Below are 21867 nucleotides of genomic sequence, written 5' to 3'. Positions count from 1 at the left end.
ATCCCCACAATATTGTCAGGATTAGCTGATGACATGACACAGCTCTTACCATAATTTTGAAGCAATTCTTCTTTAGTTGAAACAATCAGTGACCGGTCTTTTGCTGAGAGGACAATGGCAAGGCATACATAATGCTGCTCCGAGGAGTTTGCACGCCGCACTACAGTAAGAAGTCTCACAGGATGGTTATTAGGAGGTGTACTAAAATGTTCAATACAAAACCAAGTTGAGTAGCTTAAACCAGATGGCGGTGGGAAAAATCTTTCACCTGAAAACAAAAATGAAAGCCCATTATATAGCTGCAGTAGCCAGTACTTAGGCTACCCTACTTGTTCCTGTTCCTTTTCTCCTATCAGCTCAGTTGATACCAGCTGTGCTTTCTCAAACTTTTCCTTCATGGACTTCAATGTTACTTCTTTCATTTCTGACTCAAACTTGGAGGAAAAGTCACATAAAGCTAGCTCAGAGGAGCTTTGTTTCAAAACAAAGCAAAGCAAGAATTGCATACTATTGCCTCCTATTCTAAAACCAAAAATCAACTCTGAAGGGGTGCTTGGTCAGAACAACCCAGTTTCACTTCCCTAGACAAAAAAAGTGGAAATGGATCAGGCCCTCAGAAACTGCTAATATCATGATGAGATGCTTCTTCCATAGGTGTGACTCGCTGAAGAAGCCTTTGTTGAAGAGCTCTCCACCACATACACCTGACTCCCTTTCATCTCCTGGGGGGCTCCCACAGAACAATGAGCTCACAGACTTCAAGTACTGCCTAACACTAATTCCATCTTACTGCAGTAAACCTTCAACTTAGTTTTTAGACTTAACACCTTTTTTAAATTAAGTGATCATATTCGATTTGCACCACAGCGCATCAAGTTCCTGTAGGGTGAACAGCCCACAGTGGACAAGTATAAGGGATAGCAAACAAATTAGATGAGATTTTTGTGATGATGTGTGTAACTACACCTGTAACAAATTCAGTCAAGAATTCAGCAGAACAAAGCCACAAGTACAGCTTTAAAATTCCTTTTATGCTTACTACAGTCTTCACACTACTACCTCAACTTGTTCTTAATCCATCCAGGTTCATTATTCATACGCTTCTCTTGATTACAACTTAACCTTCTGCTGAAAGCCTTGTATTTTAAAGCAATCACACATTTGTATTTTATATTGCTTTTCATTGACTTGGGGGCAAAAAGCAACAGAAACACAAAAAGGACAGAAAAAGTTCTCAATTATGAGTGTACAACATCCAACACAATACTATCAATTCATGGCTAACAGAGAAATATAAGAAAACTAAACATCAGACACAAAACACTGCTGTTACGGAATAACAGTCATAGTCAAGTACTTACCAGTTCCAATTCCACTGACAACTGCACCGTCAATAAGTCCTGTTGTAACAGCATTATTTGTAGGTGCATTATGGGGAGCCAAACTTGGCAAGAACAGGCAGCTGTTAAACAGAGGATCAGTAACACACTAGAGTTTATGAAAGTCAATATAACCGGAGTTCAATACAAACAAAATATAGCCTAGGAAAATATACCATAAGCACACCATCACTCTCCTTAACTGTATGTATTCATGAGAAGTAGAAGTGAATTCTCAAGATTTCTCCTTGTGAGGCTGAATTATCTCCAGTGCAAGGAGCTTTGGCAGCATATATCTTTGGCGCAAAGGTGCAGGGACTTATACCCACATGGCTCCATAGCCTAAGATGCTCCCTTGTAGGCAACCATAACTCACTGCAGCCTTTGAGATGTTCTGGACTCTAAAAGAGACAGATTAGCTAAATATCCAAAGGATCTGGTAATTGCATACTATGTTGTTCTTATTTTAAGTATGTATGCTCTCACAGTAACATCATACTTCACCAAATTAGCTACATTTGGTCCTTACAAGAGCCACTGATGCTGTGGACACAATGGAAACAGATATAAGGAGTACCTCCCTTAAGTACTAAAAGATTTTAAGAGCCCAGATCATTTCAGTGACCAGCCTAGCCAAAGTGGAGTGAAACCCTGCAGGAGTTCAGCTTCCAGTTTGTATAGATTGTCCTACTGACGGCAAAATGCCAGCTTTTCCACTTGCTGAAGAATCATCATTTTATTGACATTTACACTTCAGCAGGCTACTTTAAGTATACTGTGGCTGAGTTGCCTGACAGAGCTAGGAGTTACTTTGTTCTCATGTAAGCTATGAAGAGTTAACTTGACCACGCATCTTGAAAGCAACAGCAGTCCACGGTTCTGGTCACTACTATCTTCCTTTTGATTACAGTTCTCATTATATACTTCTTCCTCCCTCTTGAAAATGTTCTTCTCTGGGTGAATCCCCCATGGTCAATGGTGTTATAAGCATGTTCTCTTTAAGCAGATAACTTGCAAGGGTCCACCAACTGTTGAATTCATGAAACACCCTGGCACTTTAAAACAGACCAAGAAGTTTTTAGAGGGTTTTTTTTTTAATTGATTCTAGCAGCCTTCTTAGGTGACTTGCTGAAATTACATGAAGTCACAGCTGCATTACGTGGATTACTTCTAGACACATTACCAGCACCTACAAATCTCCTGGAGCAACCACAGTAACAATTCATTTTGCTAGCCTATTTCAAGTTCTTCTTAGGTCCAAAACATTTTCTTTTCTCTTATGAAGCATGTAGAACAGAACTTTGAACACCATTTGTTTGCAAATAAAAGTCTGTCCCTGACTACATTGGATATGAAGGCTAGATGCAAGACGGGTGCTGCATCCTTGCTTTGCAAAGCTGGAAAGAGAATGCAGAGCAGCAGAGCTCCCAAAAATCCAGGCTGGCTCTACTCTCAGACCAGTTATCCCAAATAAACTGGAACAAGTGCACTAAGATGCAACTGGCTCTGTCAAAGGCCACGTCAGAACAGAAATAGTTTTAAGAAACACAGTAGTATAAATATAAAGTCTGGAAAGAAAAAGACAAGATGAACAATTCTGTCAGGTGGAGCTGTTTCTGTTTGTATGAAATTATGGTGCAGCTGTGGACAACAGTTCTACCTCTTCTCACGATTCTTTCAAAAAAAGAGATGAAAAAAAACCCATTGAGGAGCTACTCATCTCATACAAGAATTTGTCAGGCTCCTTTGGGCTTCACAGTCATCATTTTTGGTGGTTCGTGTCACTAAAAACCTTTTAATAAAGCTTCTAGTCAAGGTTTTTAAGCTTTTAACCAAGCTTCCGGGAAATTCTGAACAATTACTTATCATATGAGGTGCCATTCACAATCGTCTGACTTGCACATATCTCATAACACTACCCTCTCTGAGTTACTGGCTTGCAGCCTATATGCAAGCCTCTGCCTATGGAGCAGTCTGCAGGCAGTTAGAGAATACCTGTTCCTTATACTATTGGTCTGAATTTTTGTAGCAATTTTGAGGTATTTACCCCTAAGAACAGAACAAAATGAGTGTTTTGAGGTTTTTCTATTCCATTTTTATAACCAAGAAGACAAAGCATTTTCCTTAAACAGATGCTGAGAATGGTGTCATGTTTTCATCTTCTGAACAGTCAAGCTAAATGATTTTACATGATCCTCATAAAGTGCCTCACTCAGCAGGTGTTTAATTAGAGAGCAAAAACAGTAAGTGAAGGTGATACCAGATGCTAAAAGGAAAAAAACGAGTTAAGCATTATATTCAGGTTACAACTCCAGTTAGTAATAATTTCTTTCCAGTTATTCAGACTCAGCATAGATGCCTTCTCTGCTCTACTTGTATTTCCAATTTGCCCACTTTTGCACTTCCAAGTTCTTCAGCAATTTTAAGTGGGTTTCAGAGCATTTGAGCCATCCAAATGCCGCACATAAATCCTAGCAACTAATGAGTTTCTGCAAGGGTAAGTTGGCATTCCTTTTTTTTAAAAGGCACATGAAATCCAGAACTGAGAAGGTAACTATCAACGTTTAGATACAAACCTACTTCTACTTTCACACACGGCAAGCAAGCATTTGGTTTCAAGGCATTAATGAATGACAGAGTGGAAATTTATGTGGCTTGAAGTATTCGTTTTGTTTCTTTAAAGTATTCATTTGTTTCTGGTTTGCAAACAGTCCATTAAAAGTCCCAACTGTTTCTCTGAAAGAATAAAGTAAGAAAACATTGCACTGTGCCCCCTGTTATTTGAGAGCACTGTAGGACCTTACCCAAACCCTTCAAGAGACGTGTCAAACTCAATGAACGCCGGCGTAACTGATGATCCGTGAAGCCTGATATCATGTGGGGTTGTCATGGAGACCAAACATTTCACTCTTGTCAGGGGTACTGTGCTCCCTTCTGCTGGCTTGAGTAAGCTCTTGCTTATCCGATAGTGGCTGTCTTCATGCAAACCAAAGACGCTGTCAGAACCCAGACCTTCCATTGAGGTAACCATGCTATCTACAGTAGAAGCCAAGAAACAACACAACATTGCAAACAGGAAACATTTTCAGACTATTTATTTGGACTTTTCAAGTAATGTTTCCAATGCAATAGCTGAACTGTCAATCATCGTTGACCAGTTCAGCCTCTCAGTTAGAAGATGATGAGTCAGGAAGCATTGCTCTCATTATAAAAACATTCAACTGAGGCAGAGACATGAGTATCTTGAGCAAGGTATTACAGAAAGTCTATGGTAATACCAAAAAATTGAGCCAAGAGGCCATACCATTACCTAACATCAGGAAAGTGTCCCTTTCGCAGAGGCTCCCTTTCAGGTGCGTTCCTGCTACCTGACTTAACAGGCAGGAACAACTCTTCTTCCTGTTTTTCAGATGCAGTTAACTCTGAGCCAAAAGTCTCAGAGCTCTCAATAAGCAGAAAGACTCAGTAAGCTTAGCTTAGGAAATTTAATATAACTTGTATTCAGAAGCTAGCTTTGCCTTCTCTTTCCTAGGTTAAAAACTTTTCAGAGTCACATTTTCACAATTTTCATTGTTTACCTTCCCCTGTGATAATACCCTATTAAAAATAAATAAATAAATAAAGCACTGGCCTAGAGAGAAGTTGAATCTCTCCTCCTCTCTTCTTTTTAAATGTACTGAACCTGATGACATAACATGAGCTCAGTTATTTTGTTTATTTATTTCATTTTTTAATGCTTGTAATTCAGTACCATCCAGGATGCTTTCTAGTTCCTTTTAAATAATTCAAACATTTCAACTAAGGTATTTTTAGCTATGTGTTACAACTGGCCATACAATGACTGAGTTGACACATAGAAATAAGTATCACGTGCTTTGGAAACTTATCAATAATTTCTTTGTATTACCATTTACTGAGACTCTCCTATACTACACGAACAGCTATTCCCAAGCTCTGCAACTCATGGCTAATAACAGGAAAGAGTGCATCTGCAAGAGAAGTTTGGATCAGCTGGAGGAATCCATCAGTTACAGATATTCAGTGCAGTTTATCAGATTGATTCATTCAATGGCTGGAAAACAGATGTAACTTTCCAGTGTGAAAAATCAGAGCTGATGTGTAACTGCTGATTGAATATGAAGCACTCTGTCAGACGGATGAACTTCCATGACAGGGTACCATGCAAAGGTATAATGAAAATTTCCACTGCACACATGTATGTGTGTCTGTCTATAATCCGGGGATATCTAGTGAATATCCTATCAAAATATATTGTGAATAATACCTTCCCACAGTGTTAATTCCAGGACTAAAACTGAAACTGAGTTATCATGGTGTCCCCTCATCCCCTTTTTTTTTATTTTAAAGCAGATATAAGAATTCAGAGTGGGTGTTCCAACTCCAAATTCTACCTCTTTCTAAGATAAACAATTATTAGATTGAGATTCTGCCAGATTATGTATATTATGCTTTTTTTTTCCTTTTTAATTCTTTCTATTTCTTTCTCATTACTAGTGATGCTAATGATGAGCCAGGTTCTTGAGTCTGGCTGAAATAAATGGAATTATGCTTAAGTGTAGGAATTTCAGTTATTTTATCTGACACCTTACTGAACCCATGAGAGACACTACACAGACTTAATGATGTGATGTGCACATGAAAGTATCTAAGAAAAATATTTTTCCTTTTTCTGTTAAATAACTACAAACTCATGATCTTCTGAAGACTTAAAAGTAAACTACTGTCATATTTAGTAGCTACTGTTCCTAAAATGAAAAAATTACAATTACCTCACCAGATATATATTAAATACAAGTACTACATTCCTTCTGCTTTTAGAACTTTTTCCAATCAAACTGTTCTGATGATTTCACATTCATTCAAAGCCAGGGTGGAGTTAGGTTTTTATGGATGCTTATCTACAAATTTTACGGAAGTATGCAATTGGGGGATGTCAGTGAAGCATTCTTTATGCAACTTTCTCGCACTTCAGCACCTACTTCTCATTTCCGGTTCAAAACTCAGTGAGCTGGGTTTGTGCACTCGGTACTGTTTCAACAGCTTTTTGTCCCAAGCTCCACAATTCAAAGGATTTCCCAAGCGTAAAAATTCCCTAAGAAAGAGAATAAAAAAATTTACAAATAATTTTGTCTATTTATTTGCCTAGAATGGCACCAAATCTAATACCATTTTTAAAAAAGACAGTAATTGTAATAAACATAACTTTTAACTAAGAAAATAAATAAACTAATTACAAGAAACACATCTGATCCATTCGAAACTATTTAAGTTTTGAACACATGCTCTCAAAGGTTAGCATTATTTTAACTAATCAAAGAATTTTGATAAAGCTCCCAATTCCCTTCTCTTCATTCCAGAGACTTGGCAGGAGGCTGCTGCATCCTGTAGGAGAAAATCAGGATGCTCACTGATGCACATTCAGCAAGGTGAACTCATCTGGAAAGGCAGACCACAGGCTGAAGTGAGTAACTGACCTCAGCTTTGTTTTACCCATGTGTCCTATTTGGCTGGGGGATGGTTCCACAGGTATCAACATCTGTATCTATAGATAACTATAATATCTGTATCTACAGGTACCTAGGCTATCAGTATCTATGCTTAAGTTCCTGCGATGGAACTACCAACAAGCGTGCTCCTTGCAGAATCATTTCTGACACGGCTACACGCCACCGAAGTGAACCGAGCAGCACTTGTGGCTGCATGTCATACTCAGTTGTATGACGGAAGACTAGATCATCTAGTCCAAATCTCTCTGTTGCGGGCTGGGACATCTTTCACTGTATTAGGTTGCTCAAAGCCTCACCCAACCTGACCTTGAACACTTCCAATGATGGGGCATCTACAGCTTCTCTGGGCAACCTCTTCCAGTGTCTCAACACACTCATTGTAAAAAATGTCTTCCTTATGCCCAATCTAAATCCACCCTCTTTCAGTTTAAAACCCTTACCCCGGTCCTGTCACTACAGACCCTGGTAAAAGTCTCTCTCTGTCATTCTTATAAGCCCCCTTTTTATATGTGAAGGATGCAAGAAGGTCTCCCCAGAATCTAGCAAGCAATCCAAACTATCATACAACTGTGTGGGTATTCAACAAATGGTTCAAAATATACTCATAAACTTTTCAAGCTTGCTTTTCTAGTACTAGCATAGATGTACAAACCTATTTGCATTAATACACAGAAAGAGCAACTTTTTAAAGCGATGAATCCCCAGATTTTTCCAGACACCTCTCGTATCACATTCCTGCATTTCCTTCACACAAACTAAAGCGCTAAATAAAACTGCTGGCCCAAATCTTTTCCAATCTGAGGTGTTCAACATTGCACAAAGTCAAAGAATCCATCCTCATGCTTCCTCTTCCTGAGGACCTAGTCAGAAATGGCATTTTTGATAGCCTCTCAAGATTTGCAGGAAGAAAGCAAGCATTTAACTTCAGCACAATCTCTGTGAAAAACACCAAACAGATTTCCCCGCTCCACACTTCTCCCTCCTCACCCATCCTCCAATTCCCAGCATCTCCAGGGTTACACACTGATTAACAGAAGCAAGACAGTCTATCCAATAAGAAATAAAATGGGATCCCATGAGATCACTACCACACAAGGTCACTTATGCTCTCTACCAATCCGAGCCATTTACAGCCAGCCAGCAACAGTGCAGGCAGCAGGCCTCAGCTCAACTGGACTTCAGTGCTATATTTCTGACCTCAACACCATTGGCTGCAGCGCCTGTGAGGCCAGCCTTTCAAACATCCTTTGGAGCGGCGGATGCAGCGAGTGGTCCTCATCAGCCAGAGCAGCGCTGCATCTTTGTAGAAGCCGTGCGTGGAGCCCAGCTTCGCACATGACTTGCTGGTTTCTCTCTGTGTGTACTAGGGATTGCAGGATATTGGCCACTGCCAGCTGAAGATCCAGTGCATGCTGAAAAAAAGAAGAGCACACAACTTGAGAAGACACAAACTGAGAAGGCAAGTAAAAGAAAGCCCTTCTGCATAACAAAGAAAGGGAAACTACCATTAGTAATAAATACACAAAACGTCCTATACTTAAATATATGTGCATGCGTGTGTGTGAAGAGACACTTTCACCTCTTTATGAAAAAGGGTAACAAGTTATAGGAAGGATTACTACAACAACTGTAAAGAAAAACAATTCAGGTAGGAATGGTTAAACTAACCTGTCCTTTTCACCAGCAGAAGTGAGTCAGTTTAGAAGTTCTACGTGCTTAGTGTGTACTAAGAACTTTTATCTTTGTGACTGCTAAGCTATTCCTATTAACACAGAATCACAGAATCATTTTAGGTTGGAAAAGACCCTTAAGAGCGAGTCCAACCATTAACCTAACACTGCCAAGTCCACCACTAAACCATGTCCCAGGTCCTTTTCTGCCAGGCAGCTTTCCAGCCACTCTTCCCCAAGCCTGTAGCGTCACATGGGATTGTTGTGACCCAAGTGCACGACCTGGCACTTGGCCTTGTTGGACCTCATACAATTGGCCTCGGCCCATTGATCCAGCCTGTCCAGATCCCTCTGTAGAGCCTTCTTACTGTCAAGCAGATCAACACTCCCTCCCAGCTAGGTGTCATCTGCAAACTTACTGAGGGTGCCCTTGATCCCCTCGTCCAGATCATTGATAAAGATATTAAACAGAACTGGCCCCAATACTGAGCCCTGGGGAACACCACTTGTGACCAGCCACCAACTGGATTTAACTCCAGTCACCACAACTCTGGGCTTGTCCAGCCAGCCAGTTTTTTTTACCCACTGAAGAGCACGTGTCCAAGCCATGAGCAGTCAGTTTCTCCAGGAGAATGCTGTGGGAAATGGTGTCAAAGGCTTTACTAAAGTGCAGGTAGACAACATCCACAGCCTTTCCCTCATCAACTAAGTGGGTCACATTATCACAGAAGATCAGCAGGACCTGCCCTTCACAAACCCCTGCTGACTGGGCCTCATCACCTGGTTGTCCTGTTTGTGCCATGTGATGGCACTCAAGATGATCTGCTCCATAACCTTTCCCAGCACCGAGGTAAGACTGACAGGCCTGTAGTTCCCCAGATCCTCCTTCTAGCCCTTATTGTAGATGGGCATCACATTTGCTAACCTCCAGTCAACTGGGACCTCCTTGGTTAGCTAAGACTGCTGATGAATGATGAAAAGTGGCTTGATAAGCAGTTCCACCAGCTCCCTCAGTACCCTTGGGTGGACCCATAGACTTATGTGTGTCTAAATCATGTTGCAGGTCACTAACCATTTCCCCTTGGATTACGGGGGCTTCATTCGGCTCCCCATCATCATCATAATCTCTACAATATTTAAGATATACGCAACATCACTGCCAAATTAATGCCCTGAAGACAGAAAGTTACCATACTTATCACTGGTAGAGGACAAGGAGGAGGAATCAAGTCTAGCAATTCTTGTAAGCTTTCGGAATTTTTTTTAAAAAAAAAACAAACAAAACAATGTTCAGGGAAGACATCTCAAACAAAATATACCTAAGCAACTTCAAAAAATGCTCAGCAAATCCTTTATATAGAAACCTCCAGTAGAGGTTTTGGTTTGGGGATTCTACAAAGCAGGCAGTACAATTTTGGAACTAGAACATATTCCAGCTATTTCAAATAGCACGTATACACTGAGCCATAACATACAATCCCACATCCTCCTCGTACTACGTGTTAACACCTGATACATCAGGGAAAACATGAATTAATCACAGTGCTTGGAAATTTATCTGATAGCCACTTCAGACATTTCTTTAAATTTACATTGTTGCCAAGCGCTTGAAAGAGACAAAACAAAGCCTGTGAAATAAAGCAATTTCTATCAGACCTCTATGTCACCAGTTATTCAACTCAATTAATCTGTGAAATGTGTTAGTTTTGCAGCACAAAATGAGAGGACGTCATTGGTTTTCCCTATTTCCCGGAGCCATCCTTTTTCCCAGTCACTCTCAAAGCTTAAGACAGCAGAATTTTTTTGCTACCTCTGGGTGTGTAGCTGATCCAACAGAAGCCAGAAGATCCAGCATCGCGAGCATAGCACCAGGGTGGATAATGACTGCATCAGAGCTTTGTACAGGTGTGGGTCCTGTTTGGAGTTTCACATCAGCTATGTTTTTCTGAGGGCAAACAGGAGGTGTTGAAACAGAATGATATGCATGCCTGCAGGACAGAAAACATCCCATGGTTACAACACCCATCTATTATGAGCTTTGCATTTTTCAAGCAGCTGTAAAGTTGAACTGGCCTACAGTTGTTATTCGCCTCTCCTTTCTCTTCCCTCAGTTAGACAGACCAAGTGCTTTCCTCTTCTCAAACCTGTTGGACATGTTTGCCCAAAGACAACCTGGAAGGGTTTTAATTTCTTGACTCTACTAGAACTCAGAAATCTTTTCCCCAGGTGCTATGCAGTTTGAAGAACTTAAATGTTGCCTTCATTGCCTCCCTCTTTTAATTCTAGTCATGGTGGCAGCACACAGCACCAGCAGCATGCAAGCTAGCACTGCTCCTGTTCTGGGGGGTGAATTCAGCTTTGAATACGTTTCTCCCCATTTGTTTTTCATTAACAGCTGATTATTAAAATGCTCTATCATGAAATTCTCGGCAATCCCTAATTAGCCTACAAGAACAGAAAGTCGGTCTTGGTCTCGGTGTACGCTCACGCCAGCAGTCTGTATGCTCTCAGTCTTTCCATGACTGCTACGGAAATTTAGTTTTACATTAAGCTGCTTTAGTCTGATCCAGGGAAAAGAGGCCTAGACACACTGACTTAGAAGCAACCACTTGCGCTGAGAGCTGTAGACGCGTTTCTTGTTGAAACTCTCAGAGGTATCAGCTTGATGCTATTCTTTCAGTGCAAGATTCAACACACAAACAGCAGGGAAGTGGTGTCCAGGGAAGTGGTGGTGTCCCCATCCCTGGAGGTGTTCGAAAAACACGTAGACAAGGCACTTCAGGACATGGTTTAGTGGGCATGGTGGTGTTGGGTTGACAGTTGATGATCTTAAAGGTCTTTTCCAACCTAAACAATTCTATGATTCTATGAGCAGCTTACTGAACATAGACTTTCAAGATGGTACTTTAGAAGCAAAAGATAGCTCGAAAGGCTCATGCTCACCACAAACAAACAAAAAAACCCAAAACAACCCCCCCCACGAAACCCACCCATAATTCTCACAGTATTTATCATACATGCTTATTTGTAAGAAGAAAGAAAAAACTCTATGCAGTAATTTTTCTTGAAGACCAAATATTGCCTGCCATTTTACCAGAAGTGAGTCCAACTAAAAACAAGTCTCTTCCTATCAAATCAGTTGAAAGAGGCATTTCCTCTCTCGTTCTCAGTGACAGAGATTTACCTAACCCCTAACTCTAACAGAAATAACACTCAGACTCGCTGTGCTTCACCCACTGGGCACTTCCAACAATGAAATCTTTTCTCTTGGGAGAAACAGGACATAGATGGGAGATGAGGAAGGCTCCAAGTACAATTCTGTCCTAAACACTCTGAAGGTTCCATCTCAAACACATACACACAACCCTCAGCAAGAAATGTCATTTGTGTGGGAAGGCTGAGGCAATGGATTATTTAGCCTAAGACAGGACACTAGGAAGTACAGAACAATCTTCTTGCGCTGGCTGGAAAGTGGGCTGGTAAATAATGTTCCGACAAAAGTGTTCCTATTGAAAAGGCTCATGGCAGATCAACAACAACTTGGCATCTGAACAATCCAAGAGCACTTTTTAAAAGAGTTTTTGAAGAAAGATGAAATTACTGATGCTTTACTCATTCAGCTAATACAGCAAACATGAAATAGTGTGGCGATTCTATTGTAATCAACCACTAAAAAAAAAAATCTGCCCATGTTTTACAAACTCTAGCCATCAATTTCCTAAACTTCTCTAGCAGACTCACCATTTGAAACATCTGGCAGGTAGAGAATCTTCGTTGTCTCCTTAAAATTAACTGGAATTAAGAACAGCAGAACAACTGGTAATACTGTCATAGAGAGATGTTATCTCAACCCTTTTCCCTGTCTTGATGCAGAGATTGAAACATGGGCAATTGTTTCTCATGGATCCTAACAACACTGTTCTTCACCTGAAGAAGAAAACTGCTACCTCTTTCCAATGTCATCTTGAGCGTCTCAATGCAAGTTCTACAGGATACTGTTTAAAAACTAAATATCTATTTCAATTTAAGAATGCTTTTCAGTCTAGTGAAATTCCACTCCCCAAGACATTCCTGAAGATCAAGCTTCTGTCCACTTTTAAGCACAAATTTTACTTCTAAGCATCTTGATCTGCACTATCTCATTCACCTCATTTGGTAAACTGTGACTTTATAACATGTTAGTACAGGGAGAGCCTAACAAAATCCTGAGCCATTGCTCAGTATGATTCATGAGCAAGCATGTGATCCTGGCCTCAAAAAGCCTGGACTTCAACATTACATACAGACTGAAAAGGGGATACAGTCAAGACTAGGCAATTTGCTTTTCTGTCTGCAATCTAAGTAAAAGTTACGCCCCTAAAGCATATGTTATTGAAAGTTTTTCACATAATTTAAAAAATACCTTCCATGTTTAGTTTTTCCATATAAGGAGTACTTGTATCAAAACAATGAAAAAAAAAAAAAAGAACAGTTCAGGAAGAGTTCTCTAGGAAAGGAAAAAACCCAGATTCTACAAAATCCTGCCAAAGTATTCAGTGAATGTTACAGGTCTGTAGGTCAGTGCAGAACCTGCAATAAATTAATTTAGCCATCCTTATACATTCTTTATATGATCCCTTTAAGGAAGAAGAAAGGAGGAAGTAGACAATGGAAAAAGGCAGTGTACTGAAGACAACACATAGATCTGTCTAATTTAACAAAAAATAAAGCTGAAGAAAATTCCAAACTGAAATTTTATAATTAAGTACAACTCTTGATGAGAATTATAATACCATTTTCATCTGGAAAGAAATAAGTAAGATGTATTGTAGATAAACCCTCCGCATATCATTCTCCAAGAGTGACCACCATCCAAATTTTGTAAAATAAATGGCTAACAGTATTTTAAAGCTGCATTCTACTCTGTACTTCACCCTGTCAGGTCCAAAGCATCCTCTCAAAAAAAAAAACAAACACCAAACCAAAAACCACCCTGTCAAGGCAAGTTTTTTCTGCCAAAATTTACAGCAATCAAACAGCTGGCAAAGCTGTAGTTCTTGATTCCAGTTATACAGGAGGGGTGGAAGAACAATGTATTCCAGGTAACAGGGAGGACACCTATGTACCACCATCCCAATGCATGTGCTGGAGGACTCCTACCTACTCTCATTTACATAAAGGATAACACTTGGAGGGCACCACTCCTCAGGGAAATACAGCTTTGAGAAGTGGCAGGCATGTCTGAGAGAGAATATTAGCATATCTATGTATCCAGAACTGTTCTAGACTGTGTGCATCAAAACCAGAACTGTACTATTTTTGTCTATAAGAATTATTTGTGTGCACAGTGTCTGCTTGCTCTTTTAGCCAAACAACACAGGGCTCTCCCTCAGGCATCTGTCTTGCGAGTCAAAAGGCAGAAAACCAGGCCACAGCAACAAGGGAGATCCCCAGGAAGCAACATAAAGGAGACAGAAAACAATAAGAGAAGAGCAAACACTTCTCTCAGAAGAGTCAACTTTGACAGAATCTGACCGTATCTGACATTTAAAAAGAGAAAAAAAGAAAATCAAATAATATTGGACTACATAACCCAAGTTGCTTATTTTTGAAAGTCGGAAGATCCCAGCTACTGGCACTGAATTCACTAGGAATGACAAACACAATGCCGAACAACCACAACCGTGAGAAAGCAGACAGCTGCTCAAACAGACTTTTTGAAAAGCCTAGCCCTGTCTATTTTTTTACTGGAAAACCAGCTTTTACAGAAAGGATCTGAAAAGTGACCCAGGCCAGCATGATCATTCTTTCTGTCCACTTTTGCTTTGAGTCTTATACAACTGGTTATCACCCAAAGGCCTTTTCTGGTTGTGAAGATCCATGTCAAACACACTCCTTTACCTTCAGCAAGTAGCCACATTACTGTACTGCTGCTTACCTGAATTGCCCAAAGCATCCCACAGGGATACTGACTTTTTAAACTATCCAATCTTTATCTCACCTTATACCACACCGTTTTCAAATAACTGCTTGCATTTTCAGTACTACAGAAAACAAACAAAGGAAGCCTAACATATATATTCATAATACGTCTATTTATATTTTAATTACCAGGCTGCATCAGCTACCCATCTGGCACTTTTTTATTCATCACACCCTGGAACCAGCTCCTGTTTGGCAAGCATTGCGTGTGTTCTGCTGCAAGCCTTTGCATACCTGTGCATTTGAGTAATTCAGTGAACTTGAGCAGCCTTGCCAGTTACACCTGGGAGAACAGCAAAATGTAGTAAAGGAAAGGGCAATCTATAATGCTAGAGGTTAATACCGGGGCTGAAGCTGTAAAAAGCCTCCACAGGAAATGCTGTTTTCTTTCAAGTTTCTTCAGAGTAAATGAGAGGGAAAGGAGTTTGGCAGCTAAGGTTTTTCTCTGTGAACCGCAACTGCTATGTTTGTTCCTAAATGCCTCAGTGTTCTTAGAAAAGAAATGACAGTCTAAGAGGTTCTGAATTATTGGGAAAGTGGCCTTGTCCAAGCCAGTCCCTGCAGAATATCCAGGTATGACTCAGATAACGTCACTCAGCAAGACAGAAAAAGGCTTCTCTTTACTAGCCTGCTTGAGTACAAACATTTCCTTTCAAAGCAGTTTCCAAAAGCAGCCTTGGTTGCTTCCTTTTGCAAATATTTTACATTCCAAACATGAAACTTGTGAACTTTAAGCTGTACACCAAGCAAGAATGACCATGTTTTCCACACATGGCACCTGCACCTTAGATAACACACAGTCTTTCAAATGTCTTATTAGTCTTCAAAAGCAAATCTCTGCCTAATCTGCATCTTCAGATAATAACTGGCTGCCCCTTTCCCTGGGGCTCCAGGAAAACTCTCCTTTTCATGACTTGCACAGGTCTGTAAGTGACACTGTTGTTGAATCAGTAAACTCTTTTTTTTTTTTTTTTTTTTTAAAGAAAAAATAATCTACCAGACACTAGTAGCTTGAGAGGGGAAGTGGGTGCGAGGATTTCTGAATTGTGCCATTTGTGCTTTCTTTCCAAACCTTTTAGTTTAGCATGCCTCTAAATCTTTTGGTAGTCAAGTACTGACAGGTTCATTCTTTATTTTTTATTCTGTGTAATTACTAACAAATGAGCACCTTTACAAGCTATCCACCTTCCTACTGAAAGTACCTTTTCTTGAAAAATCAGTCAAAAAAAAAAAGAAATCCTGTTGTATTAATTGATCTACTAGCATAGTCTGAACTTCTTTTAACTGCTCCTGAAAGTATAATCTATGCCTCCCTTAGATTCCTTATACTTGACCTTATTTGGTTTTGAATTATGAACTTAAGTGCTTCAGGAGTCTGGAGACATCTCTGATCTCATCCATTACCATCACTACCTAGGATTCACTATGAAACATACCTTTACATTTATTTTTTCCAGTAAACACACAAGTGAAAATGCACACCTCGGAAAAAAATAGCAACTTGAGAGAAAAAAAACAAACCCAAACTAAGAAACACAACAGTAAGAGAGAAATCAGAAGCAAGATCAACTTCTCTTTGAAGGGTCGGTACCTTTTCCTGGACAAAGCTGGTGTACCCCAGGGAGAGGGGAGAGAAGTCTCATTTGTCAGGCAAGGAGGGATCTGTTCTGCACGACTACAGACAAAACAGACAGGGGGAGGACAGAGAGGTTAGAGAAGAAACCAGAGGCTATAAGCTTGTTAGTTCTACAAAAGCACCAATAAAAATCATTACTAGGATCCATTTTCCAGAAACAACAAGGACTACAAAGGACGCTACTGAACAACATGGATCAGGTACACACATGGACATGCAAAGCATGTACTTGTTTTATGGCATGACTCTGCAGTGCTTATTCATTACTCCACAGAGGTTTACTGATATGACCACACTAGCAAAACAGAACATCTTTCAATGTTAAACAGCAGAAATTGAGAGGAGAAAGTAAAGCCTCAGTAAATTAAGTATAACCAACATGGGTCAGAAATAAAAAACAATGCAAACTTTAGAAAGAATGATGATAGAAGAAAGAATGCAGTCACTGAAGACGACAGCAAAAAAAAGGTAACTTAACAAGGTAGCTTATGCAACAACACCATGGGATTTACTTACCCCACTGATTCCTCAGACTACTGCTAGCCAGTGTTGTAACTTCAACAGTATGTGCAACACATTCTTAATACACATTTTCCTCCTCCTATCTGAATACTTTAATTTAAGATGAGATCAAGTAAATTGATTTCTGTACTTGGCTTTTGGGTTTTTTGGGGGGGTGGTATTTTTTTTTTGTTATTTGTTTTTTGTTTTTTTTTAAACAAGAGAAAAGCGTTAAGATTTGCTGCTTTGGAGGTGTTCATCAAGAAAAACATGAAGTTTGTACTTTACTAGTCACCTAGTTTAAGAAAGCCTGAGGAACTGGCAGCTCTATTAATATCTCAACATACACAGCCACAGCTTCAACACTTGGAAAATCAGATGCTGTGTTTGACTAACTAGGTGGCCTGTCTTACTAAAACACGGTCATATGCATTAAATAGCTGGGGTGCAGAAGCTCCAAGGTACCAGATATGAAGCTTAGGTCTGCGTTTTACTTTTCTGTACCTTAAATTATGGGCAAGAAGTACTTTTAGGACAAGTCAATCTTCAACACATACTTCAGTATGTTTTGTTGTCATTTTGAATCAATTTTAAGACACACATTACTGTTCATTTCAAATCTCAAGTATAATTTAAATTCTAGTTGTTTAACTCTTGGAGTGTCTCCCAGTTAAGTTTAGAAAACAATAATTTACAGACTAGCTAGAACTTTAAAGAACATGCCAATCCATCTAAAACAAGCTGTCTAGTCTGGATGGGTTTAGTAAGGAGAAAGAGAGGCTGAGGGGAAACCTCATCGCTCTCTACAACTATCTGAAAGAAGGTTGTAGTGAGGTGGCTAACAAGTGATAGGATGAAAGAAAGCAGCCTCAAGTTGTGCCAGGGGAGGTTTAGATTGCCTATTAGGAAAAATTTCTTCACCAAAAGGGTCATTCAAGCATTGGAACAGGCTGCCCAGGGAAGTGGTTGAGTCACCATCCCTGGAGGTATTTGAAAGATGTGTAGATGTGGCACTTAAGGACATGGTTTAGTAGTGAACTTGGCAGTGTTAGATTAACAGTTGGACTTGATGATCTTAAGAGCCTTTTCCAACCTAAATGATTCTATGATTCTAAATTCGTCATGATATTATCTAATTACTTACGTTATAGTCCCGTATCAAAGAAAACATGAAGTTAAGGTGTGACATTCAACAACTAATTTTTCATTTGACTTAATAAAAGCATAAAAATCTAGTAGTTCTGTATGATAAAGCAACCAGACAGTCTGCCTATGAACCAACAGGTTGCTTCAACACATCAAATATAACCATATACTGACACCTCTATCTTAATTGCTGCCATGACAAAAACATTCAACATCAGAGAGAATGCTGCATACCCTGGAGAACACCAGCAAGCTAAGTCAATATTTGGTCAGATGTTGACACCTTATATTCCTCTCACTGGAGTGAAGGAACAAAGAAATAGATTAAAATGGAAATACAAAAGCCTGCAATGAACATATTTGAGGAAAACTATTTTGGGGAACACCAGGGTGGGGGTGGGGGCAGGTAGGGCGGGAAGAGGGAAAAAAAGAAAAAAAAAAAAAGAGCAAAGTTCATACCTGTCAAAAGAATCTGTTGCTACTTTGTAGAGGTAAATAAAAAGTTTGCTGCAGTGTCTTAGTGTAGGTGACACAGAATCCAGGGATATTAGGTCATCCTCCAAAAGTCTTTGAAATAGTTGTGTATTTGAAGGGAAGACATTCAAGGGACTTATTTTTCTCAAGTCTGAGAAGCAGCCAAGTAATCGAACAGCATCTGCCAGTTTTTCATACTGGATCTCTGTTTTGAAGAAATGAGAGTTGGCTGGCTCGTAGCGCATTGCTGCAGTCAATGTGCAGAACACAGTGTGAAGCAGTTCAAACACTTGATTCTGGTTTACTTTCTCCCAGCCATTCTTAGGCGGCGAGCACAAAGATCTTTCCATAGCAACAAGTAAAGATGTGACATACACAAATCCACCAACTTTTCTAAAAACAGTTCTTGTGCGGTGACTTTCTCTCAGCACTGACAGTAGGGCCTATGGACAAAACAAACAATCAAAACAAAGAAGAAGAAAAGCAGCAGCATTACAAACAGCTTGAAAAAAGGTAGGAAAGTTTTTGTTTGATATGCTAGCAAAATTCTCATGTCATTTGTCAGAATTTGGTAACACATGAAGTCTCCAAAGAAGAGTCCCCATCCTCAAGAGCTTACAAAATAAAGAGTGGGGAAAAAAGTAAAGCATTGCCCCTAATTTAGCAATAAGAAATTAAGGAGATAAATAAATCTGCCAGCAAAAAAAGACTTGACCAAGCCTAGAATGGAATCCAAAATCCCCAGGTAATTCCTTTAGTGATAAGGCAGAGAATATAGCTATTAGAAAGGAATCTACTCTGCCATCATACTTCACAAACAATTTCAAACAAGAGAGGGCAAACAACTGCCTGTAGCACTAAGAAAATCTAAACCTTGGAGCATCCTAACACATCCTAACATTTCTGGTCTCCCAGAAATCTACAATGCATAAGCACCTAGCAGCTACAAAGCCACAACAGCACTCCAAGATAACAATGGCAGCAAAGAATTAGCCAAAACCAACCCACTTGGTTTTACCCTTCCTCTATAACAAAACCCATAAATCTCTGAACTGAGTGAAACTTAACTTTAAGAGTTGATGTTCAAAAATAAGCCTGAGAGAGTGAGAGAGAAACAAAAATGGATAAAACCTTACTTGCTGAACAAATACAAAGCCACGGTATATACAGGGGAAACTAGACAGATCTAGGTACTAGAGAATAATACTCATTTATCTGTGAAATCAGGGGGTGGGGAAGCCTATCCACCCAACCAAAAACAAACAAAAAAACAGCTGTCATGGGAAGTTTGACCCATATGTGAATATGGAATGTAGAAGAAAGTCTTTCTACATGAAGCAACACAAACAACAGAAAAATGTTATTGATACAGAAAAATAGGCTAGGGGGGCGGTGGGAATCTTTTGCGACCAAGAGTTTACTTCTTCAGAATCATGCTTTTTTGGTTGGGGGGGGGGGGGGGGGGGGCGGTTTAAAGCACTCAGAAGATGGGTAGTCAAATAGTTAAGACTGTCATTCTTTTGAAGGCAGTATCTCATTTCCTGCCAAGCCTGGATAAACAGTAAGAGACACATCACTGCACCTTTCTGGGTTGTCAGTTTCATAACCAAAACTTCTGAAAACAGCACCAATGGAAGACAAATACAACAGGTCAGATCAAGGACAGAAACCCTGACTTTGGATGTTAAATCTGTTAGGGAACTGCAGTATCCTTTCTCTCCCCTTAAGTATCATGACTGAAACGTGCTCAAAAATGACTGGAGACCTTGATAGACAAAACATGTCAAACGAATCTTTTTATTACCAGCTTTCCTTTCTGTCTTTTGAAATAATATGAAGCTGCTCATCTGCCAGAGAAATATTACAGCTCCTTTTAACAGTAATGAACCTAGATGTCTCAGTTCTCTCTGGTAAGACTCATTTACTTACTACTTTCCTCAGCTTTTCTACCCTAAAATAACAGTATTATGTCAATTTACAAAATAAAACCATTAGCTATTCTGAGAAGAAATTGTGGGTCTAGACTAGCAGTCAAAAAACCTAATGTGATAGAAAACAGATGAGAGACTTCTCTCTTCCTCTTCCACTTACAGCCTTACTTTCCTACCTTTCCACTATTTTGCTTAAGCAAGTTCTTCGGCTTTATCTTCTACTATGGTCACTACGATTTACATTTATATTAACTAATTCAGCATTTTTAACTAATTGGTAAAATAAAGTAAGTCTGCCACAGGAAAATGCATGCCAGCACTGAAAATAAACTTATGTGTTACATGCTTGCTCTTTTACCCCATGTATTCTCATTATTTTTAACTGAATAACACTCTGCCAGGGAACATTATTGTTACTGTAGAACCTCATTTCCTATCCACAGAGGCTGATTACAAATGATGATACTAAAAACACATACTCATTCACTAGCCTTCATCTCTGATTCTGAAACCTGCCATGGACAGATGGAAGAAAATAAAAACCATGCATCAAATGTACGCATTTCAACTCCAGAGACAATCTATCCAATCCAATCCCCTTCTTAGTGTTTTCTTTTTAAAACAGTGCTTAGGAGCAAGAGTCCTGAGCAGTACTTCATTTACCCTTAAGATGTCCGTTTTCAGCTGCAGTTCCGTAGGTGGAGCCGAGTGCATCAGTCCCAACAAAGTGCCCATATCATCTTCTCCACTAGGTGATAACACCAACTGCTGGATGATCATCAGGGCATGCTGTCGGCACTGGGGATACTTTACTATGTTGTGCACGCATCTCGCACCACCAAACTCCCTGAAAATACCTACTCAGAAAGGGGGTGGTGGGGATAAGCGCATAAGGAGTATGAAAAATACAATCAGTAACAAATAATGACAACAACAAAACATGAAAGGTGTTTATTTTCATTTCTACAGCTTGACTGGCAGGATTTTAGCTCTATGGATGTTTAATGACTTATTACTATTTTTCCTCTCCTACCACAAACAAAAATAGAACTTGAACAATATTCTTCTGACAATATTTTTCACTACAGCTGTTGAGTACAAAGATGCAGGTCAGTTCTAAGAATTTCCTCAATAATTCTGTTACTCCAACAGTAGTTATTCTTTTCATGCTAGAGCTCAGAGAGTCACAAGATGAAACAAAGAAAAAAAATAGAGCAAACCCTCCATCTTTAGTGAAGACTATATGCTGTTTTCATTAAGGATAATGTTTATTTTACATTTAGTTCATTGCCAAAAATATAACTAGGCTGCTTCTGGACGAGACAAGCAAACTGGGAGCACTGGCTGAGAAGCAATTCAGTCTATCCACAAGATTTGTAAGAGCCTGCAAAAGTTTTCTTGTGGCAAGACCTCTCTCTGTAGAGATAAAGCCTAAGTCAAATAATGGTTCTCAAGCTTACTGGATACTCAGAAGAACCCATGTGCAATATTGATTCTGAAAACATCATAAAACCCAAACTGGAATATATATGGCACATATAGTGTTTGTTTAGTACAGTGTCAGCACCTAGAATACTGCCTATGTTAATTACTGAAGATGAAAACAGGGTAGGTAATGGACCTATACTGCATCAAAAGGGA

General features: G+C 39.6%; 1 protein-coding gene across 10 annotated transcripts in view; it reads right to left on the bottom strand.

The window, feature by feature from the left end:
* WDFY3 (WD repeat and FYVE domain containing 3) overlaps positions 1 to 21867 on the bottom strand; it is a 182291-nt gene that overhangs the window by 67787 nt on the left and 92637 nt on the right. For 8 of the 10 annotated variants that reach the window (XM_075034811.1, XM_075034840.1, XM_075034833.1 and 5 more), the window contains 9 exons: positions 20890 to 21083; positions 18281 to 18738; positions 16130 to 16213; positions 10388 to 10565; positions 8105 to 8319; positions 6380 to 6492; positions 4184 to 4415; positions 1362 to 1462; positions 50 to 268 (listed from right to left, as the gene is read on the bottom strand). In XM_075034811.1, the coding sequence (XP_074890912.1) occupies positions 50 to 268; positions 1362 to 1462; positions 4184 to 4415; positions 6380 to 6492; positions 8105 to 8319; positions 10388 to 10565; positions 16130 to 16213; positions 18281 to 18738; positions 20890 to 21083 (1794 nt within the window). The remainder of the gene's footprint in view (positions 1 to 49; positions 269 to 1361; positions 1463 to 4183; positions 4416 to 6379; positions 6493 to 8104; positions 8320 to 10387; positions 10566 to 16129; positions 16214 to 18280; positions 18739 to 20889; positions 21084 to 21867) is intronic. The other 2 variants (XM_075034851.1, XM_075034871.1) reach the window with 2 other exon arrangements.

The sequence above is a fragment of the Buteo buteo genome, chromosome 1 (genome assembly GCF_964188355.1).
Source record: "Buteo buteo chromosome 1, bButBut1.hap1.1, whole genome shotgun sequence".
Taxonomy (NCBI): domain Eukaryota; kingdom Metazoa; phylum Chordata; class Aves; order Accipitriformes; family Accipitridae; genus Buteo; species Buteo buteo.
Note: the sequence above shows the minus strand (reverse complement) of the source record. Positions and strands in the feature narration are given on the sequence as shown.